Source organism: Sycon ciliatum, chromosome 4 (genome assembly GCF_964019385.1).
Source record: "Sycon ciliatum chromosome 4, ocSycCili1.1, whole genome shotgun sequence".
Lineage (NCBI taxonomy): Eukaryota > Metazoa > Porifera > Calcarea > Leucosolenida > Sycettidae > Sycon > Sycon ciliatum.
Window position 1 is genome coordinate 10,242,608 of NC_088646.1, and position 15,084 is coordinate 10,257,691.

A 15,084-nucleotide genomic window follows, 5' to 3' on the forward strand; every position below is an offset into this window, starting at 1 on the left:
ATCAACAACTACGTTTTGACACGGATGACCGCACAGCAGTATCAGGGCATTCATTGGCAGTTCAATCCACCAGCCGCTCCACACTTCGGAGGATCGTTTGAGGCTGCCAAACGTGCTATCAACGCCATCCTTGGAAATGCTGAGACAACAGACGAAGAATTGACAAGTGCATTGGTTGGTGCAGAAAGCCTAATCAACTCGAGGCCCCTGACCTATCAGTCAAGCCATCCGCTCGATGAGACGCCACTCGCACCCAATCATTTCCTGTTCGGCCAGATGGGAGGTGTGTTTGCTCCATCAACAGTCGACCACAAGAGCTTCAATCCTCAACGACGGTGGCGACGAGTACAAGAACTGGTGCGCCACTTCTGGGAGAGATGGATCAAGGAGTGGCTGCCAAGCCTGAGCGCCAGACAGAAGTGGAAGAAGCCTCAGCGTGAAGTTCAAGTCGGTGATGTCATGCTACTTCTGTCACCCGATAAACCACGAGGGCACTGGCCATTAGCACGAGTGCTGGAAACGTATCCAGGCCGAGACGGTCACGTACGAGTAGCGAAGGTGAAGGTTGGTGAGAAGACCTTTGTGGAACCTATTGCAAGGTTGTGCCCATTGGAAGCCACACCAGAGTGAGTAACACTGTGAACTGTAGTATGCGACACATGCAAGTGAAGTCATCGCAGTGACACATAATTGCCATTCAGTGTATCACGAGTTAGATTCTTAGTTATCTGTGTGATACTAGTAGTTCTATTGTGCCCGAACTGCTCCTTTCGGACAATGCATCTCAGTTTCGGTTGGCTGCCACCACCTTTGACATCGGATGGCGCGAGGTCCTGAAAGACGAGTCTTTGCAGCAATACCTCTCCAGTCGGCAAGTACAATGGAGATTCACGACGGAATGCGCACCTTGGCAGGGTGGCGTATACGAACGGCTTATTGGAGTAGTGAAGCGCTGCGTGAGGAAGACAATTGGCAGAAGGCTGCTCACACAGGGCAAACTTACAACAATGTTGGCAGAGGTGGAGGCTATCGTCAACACGAGGCTGCGCCCTCTAACCTACGTCCCGGGTGGGGAAGACAGCCTGGATGGAGTGGTACTTACGCCAGCCCACTTCATTGCCAACGAACGCAGCCTTGGTATTCCAATCCCCTCTGCGACACTGGAGGACATCGACTTTGCACTACACCGAGATCCCGACGATGCAATTTGCATTGCATAGATCTCCTTTATGGCACACTTTCGATATGAGATATTGAGGAAGGGGAGAATTGATAAGAAGAGCTTTTGTAGCTTTTGTTGTACTGGCTCCAGAACTAGTGAATAGCCTTCCAGTTGCCTTTTGTTCCTTTCACTATTAGTTTCGCTTGGATGATAGCATTGTGGTGCTTCTCAATGCTCTTGCTGCATCTCTATTTAGCACTTAGTTCTGCTTCTTTTGGTGCGTGACGGACATTGTTCTACTATACAACAATTGCGCGTGTATTATGTCCGTGTTGCAAGCTTTGTACGCTGCTCGTGTATAGCAGTTACATTTATCGATAGCAATAGCTGCTGCTCCTTTCCCTTCCGTAGCGTAGTGTAGAAAGTTACTAACCCCGCTGTCACACTATGAGTTTTCAGGCAGTTCTTTTTTACCTCAGCCGTGAGAGGTTTGCATTTTCTCTGCTTTCGCGATGAGTTGTCAAAGTTAGTTGACAATAAGAAAAGATCAACGTTGTCGTGTGAGTTTTTGTCGTGAGCAAACTGGGCTCCGGGTTCGTCATCATCACGCGCGGCGACGCGAAACATAGAAATAACTTGGTGTGGCCTAACAGTCAAGAACTGAAAGAGCGCAGAGAGTTATAAAGGAATGGCCAGCATACGCCTGCACACCATTATGAGGGTACAAGCAAAGTGCGGAGTGCTCCCAACGTCCTGCACTGGAGCCATTCCAAGACCAACCACACTCTGACCAGTGCCCCCCCCCCCCCCCCCGTCCCCGTTCCCTGTCGTACCTTGAACATGATATGAATATGCGAACTGTCTGCACCAACACAAGTCACAGAATCCGTATCCGCGGGGTCGAGGAATACCTGGAGAAAGGAGAGAGAAAACATCGCATCAGTGCCTGATATAATACACGAGATCTCAACTGAAACCTAAAGAAAGAAATTCAAATTCATAAGCTGTGCTGCCAAAATCCTTGATCGTGTATCAGAAACTGCAATTTTTATATTTCTAATGCCAAGATAGAAAGCAAACCGCCAAACCCCACAGTTTCAACAGGCGGTCTGTACACTGGAGATGTCTGATCAGATTCCAAAAATCTCCACCATCTTGGTTAGGCTAAATGTCCTGAATTTGAAGTTGAAAACTCGAAGGACGTCTCAAATCAGATTGACGGTACCATTGCATGCGCACAGATTACTTATTACCTTGAGCGTTCTCAAGTTAACCGAGTTGTAGTGAAAGTGCTTTAGCTCATCCAGTTTAGGAAATTTGCTGATCCCAGATGCGATGCTACATAAGATGCAGACACGCGTACACACACACACACCACACACACACACACCACACACACACACACACGCACACACACAAATCAAAGATACAAAAAACAGTTAGCAGAAAATTGCAGCATGGCTGTCTGTTTACTTCTCAACCCCAATAACATGCAGTGGTCCAAAGAGTCCAACTTTCCAGATCACTCACAGGCACAATGTGTCATGTGACAGCCCATTTCAGACACCCGGAAAACCAATATAGAAAGAAGGGTAACGCATCCCCATGCAAGTCAGCCCATGTTTAGACTCTCATCAAACATGTAGCACATGAGAATAACACATATCCATCAACATCAACACCAACACAACCAGGGCTAGAGATGGGATGGGATGGTGCTCATCATCACTGATTGTTCATGGACACAGGTGACATGCACACCTGCCGGCCATTTCAACAAGACACCTCCAATCTTACCAAAGCAAGCAGAGGGGAGGGACACGCGAACATCTGCAACACTGTTCTGACAGATTTGAACGAAACTCTCATCGCTCCAATCTCCTTTGCAATCCAAAACATGCAGGTGTCCTAACACATTGAAATTCATTCGCTTCATTTCACTCTACATAGAGTTCACCTACAGTTCATCTGGACATGGGCTAGAAGCAGCCTAGCGCAACATACACAACAGCAAAGCAGCAATACTACCACCCCAGCAGGCAGCAGCATAACTAACCCATTGTGTTCTGTCGCCATACTGACCACCACCATGTCATCAGCGCCATTGTGCAGCGGATGGTTGACATCAAACTGTGCACAGTAGGTAGACAGAACACCAGAAGAAGAGCTGAATTACATGACGTATTCGTGTTTACGGGTGTGTCAGGTCAGGCCGACACTAGGCATATGCGGATAATGTCGGCAGAAAAATTGGCAGAATTCGGTACTTTTTCTTGTAAGTTTCATGCATGTTTGGTATGTGAATAAAGAAATGGAGCAGAATTCGAGGAATTGCCCGCCATAAGGTTTGTATGGTTCTGCCAATTTCACTGCTTTTCGAGCAGAATCTGCCAACTTTTCGAGCATTATCCGCACACCCCTAGCCGACACAAACCCAGGTGACTGCTATGCACACATAGTCATAATGTTACGACTACCTTGTTCACATCTCTCATACTGCGCATGCGTAATGAAACATGGTCTTTCTTCTTGTGCAGCCGCAGATGTCGAATGCAAAAAGTGGTATAGTGAATCATGCATTACAGAGAGACATTGCTTTAACCACACGTCATTGTTCGAACAAAAGGAAACATTGCGTTTTCACAGAATTATCCGAGTGAAATAAGACAACGGAAAGATGTGCATTGTCACAGAGCCAAAAGTCCTGCTAAATACCAGTGCATTATCTTACATCTGAGTTTGATGATACCTGACTGCTTGGAGTGCCGTCAAAGGACCCAGCTTCAGAGCCACGGTCGACTGGCAGCCGGCGGATCTTTCCACCAAAGCTGATACCCTGCGCGCTAACAATATCAATGCAAAAAAGTACACCGAAAAAAAGAATATAAATATACGCATCATCAATGTGATCTGCGTAGTAAACTACCCGTATAGACAAAAGGTCGAAGGGACAGATGCGACTGCTATCCCATTTTAACAAAAAGATTGCAAACCCAAAATGTGCCATACCAATAGTGCAAGAAACAAGATTCGGATCAGGGACACATACTGCGTAAACCTTGACAGAGATCACAGTCAATTCAAGACAATTGTCTCCCTTTTCACATCCAACCTTGAACCAGGTGCAAAAGAAGCTTTGCCGCGTTCTCCCATCTCCCGAAACGTACATACAGTCCCACAGACAGAGCAACGCCACTGCCAATCATACATACTGCTCTCATCATATTGGGGCCATGCTTACAAAACCACAGCGTTTGTATTTATGCCAACACAAACACACACACACACACACACACACACACGCACATATGCACTCTCTCTCAAGAGAAGCACGCAAATCTGCAAATGCACTGGATGTGCACCCACAGATTTTCTCTTTATAGCAATGATAGCGGATCTGATTCTGATTGAAACAGATCAAGACAAGCGCCAGGTAACTGTCTAATCCACACAACTGGCGAAGCCATGTGAATTGACCCCCCAATGCACACCTGGTCTACACCACACGGAGTACATCGGAATAGGACGGCCAAGACAGCTACCTATGCACCCTACACTTGCTGGGGTAACCAGTATAGACAGCACGCTGCTTTGATAAAAGCAGACACTAGATGCACTGGTACCTTGAAGTGAAATTGGAGTTATTCTACCAACCAGCCTTGGCAACTGGGTACTGGGACGCACACACACATGCACACGCGCACGCGCGCGCGCGCGCACACACACACACACTCTCCAACACCACTTACATTCCATTTCCACCCCCTCCAGCACCAGATCCCGATACTGGCTGTCCACCACGAATGTCTGTCTCGCCTAAGAAGAACAAAAGAACACACACACACACGTTCACAAAACACAAATATAAATGAAACACGATAGGGAAACTTGTCAATCCCGACCAAACTCAAGCAACTCCAGGCTTGCGATAGAATGTCCAAAGCACATTCGGACACAATGTGGTTCTAGTAGCTGAAACCAGGTGGTTTCTTCACGGAGTTTTATTTGCACATGTACTTCTTCCGCGCAGTATATTTCCCCGCACAATCAGTGCCCACATTGAGACAAGCTTTAGTGTAAAGGGGTATAACACTCAGTCTGAACACACCGACTCGCAATGGTCTCTGCTGTGAAGAAAATAAAAAATAAAACTCCGCTCTGATACCAAATTTTCAGGTCTGGCCCATGATCAGGTTGTACAATTTAAACTGAAGGCATACAAACAAGAAAGTCATGTTCTCGTTCTGTTTTTCTGGGTTTCCTCTCTTTCTGTGGCTCTCCCATCTATTACCTTTTTCCTTCCGTTTTTTTTGTCAGTTCTAATTTTATTATACCTTTTCACTGATGGTCCTTTAACACCGTCTTTTTCTAGCAAAAATACCGTCAGCAAGGCTTTTTATTGTGTTTATTTTGCCGGTAAAAGAGGCCTGTCCATACGTGGATGTCGCTCGTACTTCTACAAGAAAAGAAGTATAAACCATGACGTGTAATAGAGCAGTGAATGGTGATGAGAAATGTGTCAGCTTGTGTGCAACTAACTTAGGTGTGGAGAATAAGATAGCTCGTTACACGCACACACAGTTACTCGTATTATCGTGCCATCAAGTGCAACATGAATGAACACTGCTTCACATATACAGCGTTTGGCGAGGGACGACTGGGTGGAGAAAATCGACGCACCGGTGATGTGTGTAGAGGAGCAAACTTGATGTAGACGGCGTTGTACTTGGTGATCTCTCCAATGGCGTGTCCGGCAATGTGTCTCCCCCTTTGTTTTCACATTAATGGCTCCAGCTCCCCACCAATACAAGCACAGTTTCGCAATTCTCTCCCCCCTTACTTTCCACGAGTTCTCTTACTCTCCACATGCACACCTCAGTAACACCCTATACTTTCTCATCATCATCAATTCATTCACTGCTCTCTTACACATCACGGTTTGCATTTCTTGGCTGTATGCCTTTAGTTTGCTAGCACAGTAAGCACAGCCTGAAGCTCTCTACACAATACAACACAGTAATATTTCCCTGACAGCGTGCGGCACGGTGGAAGAGGTACGCTGAGAAACAGTACGTCTTGATTGCAGTGCAACCATTCTTTTAAGGTTGGCAGGGTCACGGCCTATGTGACCATCCGGACCGGTTTTTACTTTTGTGTGCGTGTTCGTCCTGACCACAGGCCGCCTTGCCTACAGGGTGAACTACACACACGATGGCATGGACAAGTGTGACGTTGTGTGACTGATTGAAGCAGCATACATCCGATGACGTTCTACACATCAGTTAGTTTCTTGCGCCAAAAGACATGACTGTATAACTTGACAAATCCGGCAAGGTGAGAATTATCTCCGCACCACGCAAGCGACTGCCTCCACTGACTGTTACAATGCGACAAGCAAAGAGGGTGTACACATAGCAAGACGTCCATGGGTGACATCGTGGCTGCATACCAATGCTGTGAACTGAATTCTGGCATGCCCTATCATGTACCAGTATGGGGGGAGGGGGGCACGACCCAGAATTTTTCACACCATCACACCTTGTACACCCCCTCAACCCCCCCTCTCTCTCTCTCCACACACACACGCCATACATGGATGCCGCAATGACACTAGGACACGCATGACGTAGTCATTGCTCACTTGAATAATTGAAACTCTGGATGATGGGTAAAAGCATTCCGTGTTAGTGTGTTGGTGCTACAGTCAGTCAGTGTTCAGTAAGCTTACACTGTTACAGAAGAGAAACTGGATGTTTCCTACACGTATGACTGTATTCTAGTTGTACTGCACATAGTCATAGGGTCGTAAAACTACTTGTTGTACAGTTGTATTGCAAGGAAAACGAATTCACGACATGATGTACGATGGGACAGACACGAATTCACGATCGACATCAATCATGATCATTCCAGGGCATGGTCGAAAAGGAAGGTTAGGATTGGTTAGGATAAGGAGTCAGAAAAAGAAACGCTCGAGCTGCTGTAATTAATTCATGAAAGGAGACCGCTATTTCACCGGCATTTACAGTAAAATAAATCGGCTGGCATCGGCTTCGAGTACGAGTGCTGTGCTTGGTGCAAGATTATGTTCCACGAAATACAAACAGCGGAAACAACTGCACGCACTCAGTGAAAAGTTGAACTGATTTTATTCCAGAAACATTGGGCAAAGGAGGCGAAGGCGCTAGTAATGAAGCATCTGGCGCAACCAAGTGCATTCAAGGCGCTCACTTCAAAGCTCCCCGAGCGTAACACTAACTGAGGGCGAGGCCATCTATCCCACTAGTACTAAACTCTAAAGAGACCGAACTGCAAAGGCAACCACGCAAATCTACTTGCTAGCGCAACACTAGCTAGCCGCGGTGGGCAGCCTCAGCTGCAAGCGAAACGGCTACATCAAATCGGTAGAATGCTGGCTGGCCGCCTTGCAGAAGCCGAGAAGGCCACAGCACAGGAGCAAAACAGACCCAACGCTGCCCACTCGGTCACCTTCTGGACAGCTCCGTGACGGCGCAGTGTCAACGACTTCGATTCAGTTTGAACGACGTCCATGCCGGTCATGTCAGCAGCGCCAACTCTGCTGACCACTGCGCACACAAACTACCACTGAACGCATCAGGCAGGCAGCAAAACAATGCCACTGCACTGCCACTACATTGCCACAGAACGCTAGTAATTCCCCCTGGCCAGCACAGTCCCAGAACATGGGCACCGACAAAATCGATCGCCTCAGACTTCTCGTCCTGGTTATTTCGCCATCATTAATTAACAGGCTACTCTGGGAAAGCAAGTGCACACCACCCAAACGGTTAGTCCGACCGACAAGATCATCCAACGTGCACCCTCGAAGGCTAAAGAAGTGTGAATGTAGCCAGTGTGAAGAATACAGCGCGGATAGTGACCAAATCTCATTCAAAAACCAGCTAACTACTTACTTCGTGACAGAACGCGACGTACACCCCCACATGATCCAGACTTGGACGCGTGACAAGTGAAAGAACGCAAAGAGAACGGCGGCTCGACACTCCACTATTAAAAATTATTTTACTTCTCAAGACTAGCGAGACGCAATGATGCTAAACAGACGTAATGCAAGGGTACCATCGACAAGAAACGAAGCGGGCGGAAAGGATACGAAACTTCTCACACGCAAGCACGAGTAGCGTAGGCACTCGACACAAGGGATTCTTGTCCAACACAATCAAGGTATAGCAGAACAAACATGCCACCAACATGCGGGACAGACTTCACAAATTCACTGATAACACTAGCAGTGCTTACTTTGGAGAGTGGCTAGCCTATCATTCTTTGGCAGATTGGCCAAGGTCGGATCGTACGCTGTCCAACGCGATATTGTCCCATGTTGCGGGCTGGGTTTTGGCCATCTAACATCCTCAGCGGCTGCGTCATGGCTGAAACGCCATTTCGGCAAGCAACCAGGCTGCACTGGCGCAGAATCCATCCGCACTGGGCCGCCGTTCCTCGCCAGCTCGAAGCTTCAAGCGACTCAGTATTCTTCTTGGCAGCAACACGTATTCCAAACAAGCTACACCAGTCCCACCATTCAACGGAAACGAAAAAAACAACGGCCTGTTTTTGCTCAACGAAGCACCACTTCATACACGAAAAGTACACGGAGCAGAGCGATTACTAAAATCACACACATTATAACACGGGCACACAAATGTCAGTGATACACACATGCACAGACTCATGTCATGAGCTCAGTACAGACTAGACTGTCAGTCACAGACTCACAGCCGGGCCTGGGATCGGAGAGGAGTAGAGTCACAACGACAGCACTCCACCACCAGGCACCACTGCACTAGCTAGTACTAGTAGTAGTAGTAACCGCACTACCACTGACAGACTCAGTAGACTCTACCAGTTCTGAATCTGATCGTAGTTCTACTAGTAGTAGTAGATCTACTACTTCTAGTACTAGTACTAGTACTAGTAGTAGTAGTACTAGCAGTAGATCTACTGGTAGTAGATCTATCCGAGTCTGATCTGATCTGATAATTATGAACTCAGCCTCAGCCTTCAGCCTAGCCTGCCTCAGGTCAGTCAGGTCGGGAAGTCCACCGGCGTGACCATGGTGACTGCTACGGCGCGCCGCACCCCGGCGAGTCTGCCAATGACAATGCGTTTGGTTGGGCATTTTGTCTAGTACCAGAGGCTGAGATCACACTCACCACCGCCGCACCGGTGCACCGCGGTGGTTTTCCAGAAATGAGTAGAAGCAAAAAACCACACTCGCAGCCACAATAGATAATAGCCGAAAAACATCCAAATCAGAATGTAAATGACAACCATTCAGGAATGGGAATGGGTAAGAATCACCTGACCAAACAAACGCGCCAGAATCAACTAGGAATCACCTGGCATGACAATTCCGTGGTGTTGTTGCGGAACGGAGGCTCTCTTCTATTTTACCCGACTCTTAGTTTCCTTGAGAGAGTCAAGGTACATGTACTTCTGAGTGCATGACTTGAGGCACTTGAACCTGATGCTACATGTACACGTACATTGTTTGGGTCGTGGCAACCATTATCATTTTTGATTCCGGAATGAGAATGCTCATTCCTGAGCATGTTAGGTGGAATGATGATTCTCCAAAAAGAATCAAGTTCAGCGATTCCCATTCTGGAATGGGACCAACCTAACGCACTTTTTTGACCAACCAAACAGGCGAGAATGATTCCGAGTGATTCCCATTTGGGAATGTGACCAACCAAACGTAACCTCAGCCTAACACTAACACTAGTAAACAGGCAGAGGGCTAGGGGTGAGAGCCAGAGACTAGAGAAGTAAGAGAGGGCTCACCCGCGCCCTCAGACTGAATACAGTGGCTAGATCCTCACCCATTCGGACAGGGTAGAATTGTTGTGATGCCATGCAGTGCGCCGCAGCAGTCACGGAGTGGACTTTTTGTTGACGGGTCTGGGCTGCTAAGCAACTTTAAATTAAATCAAGTACCAAGCTCGTCGCCATTCACCCGGCTTTCTATGGAACATAATCATAGTTCTTCCAGCTACATTGGACATGCACTCAGTCCCCGAACAGCTACTGTTTCGATCCTGAAAGTTGTAGCCTGCAGGCACGGTGACCAGGCGACTGGTGTACGCACGAGCACGTGATCGCTCCATCGCAGCCTTTTCGGACCAAAACCAGTTGACTCAGCGTCCAAAAGACTACAGTCTGTATCGGCTATAGAGTGACCGGATATAAGAATATATCGGCTACAGTGATATTGGTACGAAATATCAAAATCATAACGTATTTTATCCAGTAAAAATATCACTATAACCAATATTATCGGATGTAATGATTTATACCCAGCTCATATTAACCCCCACTAATTCCTGTGATCTATAACTGGTGAATATATCTCCATATTCACCACTTTAACTTTGCTATATTACCCACTTAGAGGTTGTAACTTTTCAACTTTCAAGGGACTTAGAAATTTTCTCTCCAATTGAAAAAGAAAAAAAATTGAAGAGAAGAAAGAAGTTTCAGCAGGAATCGAACCTGTAACCATAAGATTCCCAAGCACCTATCTTGACCACCCAGCCACCAGGATGATGATGCATATGTTGGTTGAAAGATAGGTCTTAGGTCTGGAACACGCAATGCTACCTACACATAATAGTATACTATAGTATATCGAGATACTAAAATAGCTATTTCGGACCAGTATTTCAGGCCAAAAACGAAGCTAGGTATAAATAGAATAAACACCTCTGTCTTGTGTTTATGGGAATATAAACACTGTCTATAAAAACCGAGGCGTAGCCGAGGTTTTTATAGCAGTGTTTATATTCCCATCAACACTACGACATCGGTGTTTATTCTATACATATCGGATATTATGATGGCAACAAAGAATCAAAACATGCATAACACACTATATTATTATCGGCTATAGTGATAACTTTAGAATACATGTAGCAATAATATCAAAGGCCCTATTTTTTTACTTTCTTCACGTTGCTTATTTTATAGTGATACATGTACATGTACATAACAGAATTTTTTTTATGGAAATGCGGGCACTGTCAACTACTAGTATGCAGCATGCTCATTTGTCAAAACGCCATACTGGAAGTATTTCCTTGCCTTTCATGTGTCGATCGGAAAAGAAAGAAAAAATCGATCGTATCGCATATAGTGATGCATCGGTTATAGTGATAAAATCACGGAAATCAAAAGGGTACACTATAGCCGATACAGACTGTACAACAGATGGGCCAATCGCGGTCATCCGTGCTTTTATAAGAACGCAATGGCGCTTTTAGTGAGATTTTGCATACAACCCCCCATCTATAATTTGTAGTAGGGCGCAGTCACCCAGTTTCGGTGGAAGTGGCGAGTTCGATTGGGAATAAAGGAGGAAGGGAGCGTCTCAGCTTCCTCGGACCAAGACCATTCGACTCAGCACCCCAAAGACTACAACTGGTGAACATTTGACTTTAGACTAGGGTATACCCCTTAAAAACAACCGGCCCTGCAAGAAGACACCACCTGCCTTTAGAGAAGAAGGGAAATGATAACTAAAAAGTGGTTATTGAACACCTACAAATTAGGCTACAATTGTTATCAATTTTAAAATGTTGTCGGTTATAGCAAGTACAGTCAGACCTCGTTTATCCGGTCCTCTTTTATCCGGATCCCTCGCCATCCGGAAGAAAAATCGTTGGCTACCAATTTACAACATATGTCATCAAGAGTACATAACCCCCTCCCCTCTCCCTCCCCCCCCCCCCCCAGAGTGTGCAACACCTGATCCAGCTCTGCATAGGGTCTTGGTCGAGCGTGATCGGATCTTCTGATGTCATGCGTACACTCCACACCAGCGCAAGGCCGGTCTCGAGGCAGGGCACCGTTATTTATGATCCGAGAGTACCCGCGACTCTACGGGTCCCCCTTAGATGTGTACGGTATTATGACGCAAAGATCCGATTACGCTCGACCAAGACCCTATGCAGAGCTGGATCAGGCGTTGCACACTCTGGGGGGTTATGTACTCTTGATGCCATGCATGCACACAGTATGTGTGTTCGACTATCCGGTTCCCTCGCCTATCCGGATATTTTTAGTGGAAAACGGATGCAGTGTGTGGTTAAGAGAGGTCTGACTGTATAATATTATTCAGGCGTTCAGGTTCATTAAGCGGGTGCTACTTTCCTCTCTTGTTAAAACACACACACACACACACAACGAAGCAAGTCAAAATAATGAGGCCACGGAGCCCAGACCACTTGGAATCATAGGTCTCCGCCATACATATCATGACTAGCGCTGTGAGTGGCTTGACCCGACTATATTGGTGGCTAAAAAGCCATCCCCAGCATTTGCTAAGCACATTTTGCAACTGTTAGCGAGTGTCTAGTACAACCATAACGAGTAAGTGACGTAAACGGCACGATTGTTTCACCCCTGCTTCAAAGAGCGGTCATCGCAAGCACCAAACTACAGATGAAGCATCCTTTAACTATCACAGAAGCACTATCAAAAAATATGTGCTGTGCTAAAAGGAAGGTCAACTGTTAGCGATATGATCATCGTCATCATCATGATGTATGAGAACCAGACCAGAACTGTTGAAAAAAAGGTCATTCATATCACCACGAAGTAGCATATTGTATAACATATTCATTGGTTTGAGGGAAAGATGCAAACGGGAAAAGTCTGAAGAGAAAAATGACTGTCATCACCAGGACTCGAACCAGGGACGTTCGCTTGAGAGTCCTAATAACATTAGACCAATAGCTAAGATATAATTATCATTCCAAACCATCACCATTATCAACATCATCATCATCATCATCATCATCATCATCATCATCACAATAAGCTGTCAATTATACTTCAAATATAATTTAAAAAGAGAACAGCATTGGCATCTTCATTGCCAAACAACATGCCCCAGGCCGGCTGAATGAAAATCAAGCAGTGTAAGTGCAATGCAATACCTATGTAGGTTCATTCAAAGTTCATTCGCACGTCTGGGGAGAATGTTGAAATCTGCTCCATGCAGTACGTGTAGAGAATATCACAATCAGCGATGTTATTGCTCAAGTCCTCTTACATTACTTGTGGTGTTAGTTCTTTGGATTCCCCGGGCAGAGTAAGCAGCACGGATTTAAGTCAAGGCCCTGCAAAACATGTGAATGTCATGGGTTGTAGATGATGTACAGTTAGACTGTTAGAGCCAGTTAACAATAGTACGGGGCCAGAACGTGGTGGGTCACGGAGGGGCGCACATGGCTGGAATCCGGCCTGGGTGTTCTGATAACATTTTATTCAGTTTGAATTAGTTTAGAACATGCAGCATATGATCACTAGCAAGTGCCCCACCCGTGCCAAACTTTCATGCGATATCCGTTCAGGCGAGCAAAGCATCCACTATCTTGCTGGTCCACACGTACAATAAGCGCTGGTCACACATAGTGCCCTTTCCCAAATGGAAATTCGACACAGAAACACACACATACCGACACTCGTGCATGTAGCTAATGGGCGCTACGAGGCTTGCGACACACCCATACAATAGCAGCCCTGCCACTGGACAGCTGAGTCTGTCTATCAGTGATGCGCATAGGGTGTAGTTAGATTGGATAGGGCACTGGGGCGCATGGATTGACAACCAGGCATGGCCGCATTGTTAGGAAGTGTCCTACAGAAACCCCAATTCACTTCAGTTGGCATCAAAAGTCATGCGAAATTAATATTAATAAATTAGTAATCATGCCTCTACTGAATTAGTGGACGTCATCATCTTCTTCCCGCTGGTCTCAAATGTACTATGACACGCTATGACACGCTATTTCGCCTGACCATGACTATACATGCACATACTGACACCAGTGAACAGTTACAAATACCGACATGTATCCGAGCGCCGAGCGCCCAACGCACACACACACACACACACACACACACACACACACACACACACACACACACACACACACATGCACGCGTGCACATACACATCAGGGATGAATTTATCCTGTATCGCATCGCAGTTTGCGATGCAAAATCGATCTACTGCTACTCAAAAGTCACCGTGACTCGCAGAAAACTGTGATACATACAGACTATCCATGCCTAGCCTGCACTGTCAAGTAGAATGCATACAGTGCAGTGTATGTGGTGCAGGCACTCTCAATCTGAGGGCACATGTATGATTCAGTCGGTTTTTTTGAAAATGGGCTTTCAGGCATCACTCTCAAGAAGGACAATGTGGTAAACACCCAACCTTCAAAGAAAAATGCAATCAAAGACTGCTACACAATTGTGAATTTGTATAGCCAAAACTGCTATGCAAAATATCACAATAAATTCATCCCTGCACACACACACACACACACACACACACACACACACACACACACACACACACACACACACACACACACACACACACACACACACACACACACACACACACACACACACACACATATATTTCTCGTACAAGCAAATGTATTGGGAAGGAAGCACGCTCTCCTATAAGCAACCCTATACACAGCACGATTTCCGACCACACCTCAAACAGTGGTATGCGGTGCTGGGGCGTAAGATCCGCTCACATACTGTTGCATGATTGTACAACACACAGCTATTGAGTGCGGTTGTGCAGTTGCGCGGCAGTACAGACAAACACATGTACACGGCAGTATACAGACAAACACATCATGTAAATCATGTTCAACATTGCAGACACTCCCTAGCTTAGGTGACCACTGGGGGAGACCAGCACAATGCTGTGTCAGCCATGACACAGCCGAGCCGATGCAGCACAGTGTAATGTAGCAACCAGTGTTGTTTAATGCCTATATTTCCAATGTCCCTCTCTCTCTCTCTCTCTCTCTCTCTCTCTCTCTCTCTCTCTCATAACAACACACTTTGAA

At 46.3% G+C, this 15,084-nt stretch overlaps 1 protein-coding gene across 3 annotated transcripts in view; it reads right to left on the bottom strand.

Annotated features, from left to right (window-relative positions):
- The window catches only part of LOC135814403 (rho GTPase-activating protein 32-like), a 36,722-nt gene that overhangs the window by 13,195 nt on the left and 8,443 nt on the right, over positions 1 to 15,084 (bottom strand). For 2 of the 3 annotated variants that reach the window (XM_065327519.1, XM_065327518.1), the window contains exons 2-6: positions 4,912 to 4,978; positions 3,894 to 4,005; positions 3,219 to 3,292; positions 2,416 to 2,500; positions 1,996 to 2,073 (exon numbers count right to left, since the gene is read on the bottom strand). In XM_065327519.1, the coding sequence (XP_065183591.1) occupies positions 1,996 to 2,073; positions 2,416 to 2,500; positions 3,219 to 3,292; positions 3,894 to 4,005; positions 4,912 to 4,978 (416 nt within the window). Of the gene's footprint in view, positions 1 to 1,995; positions 2,074 to 2,415; positions 2,501 to 3,218; positions 3,293 to 3,893; positions 4,006 to 4,911; positions 4,979 to 8,443; positions 8,908 to 15,084 lie in introns of those variants that run through there. The other variant, XM_065327517.1, reaches the window with a different exon arrangement.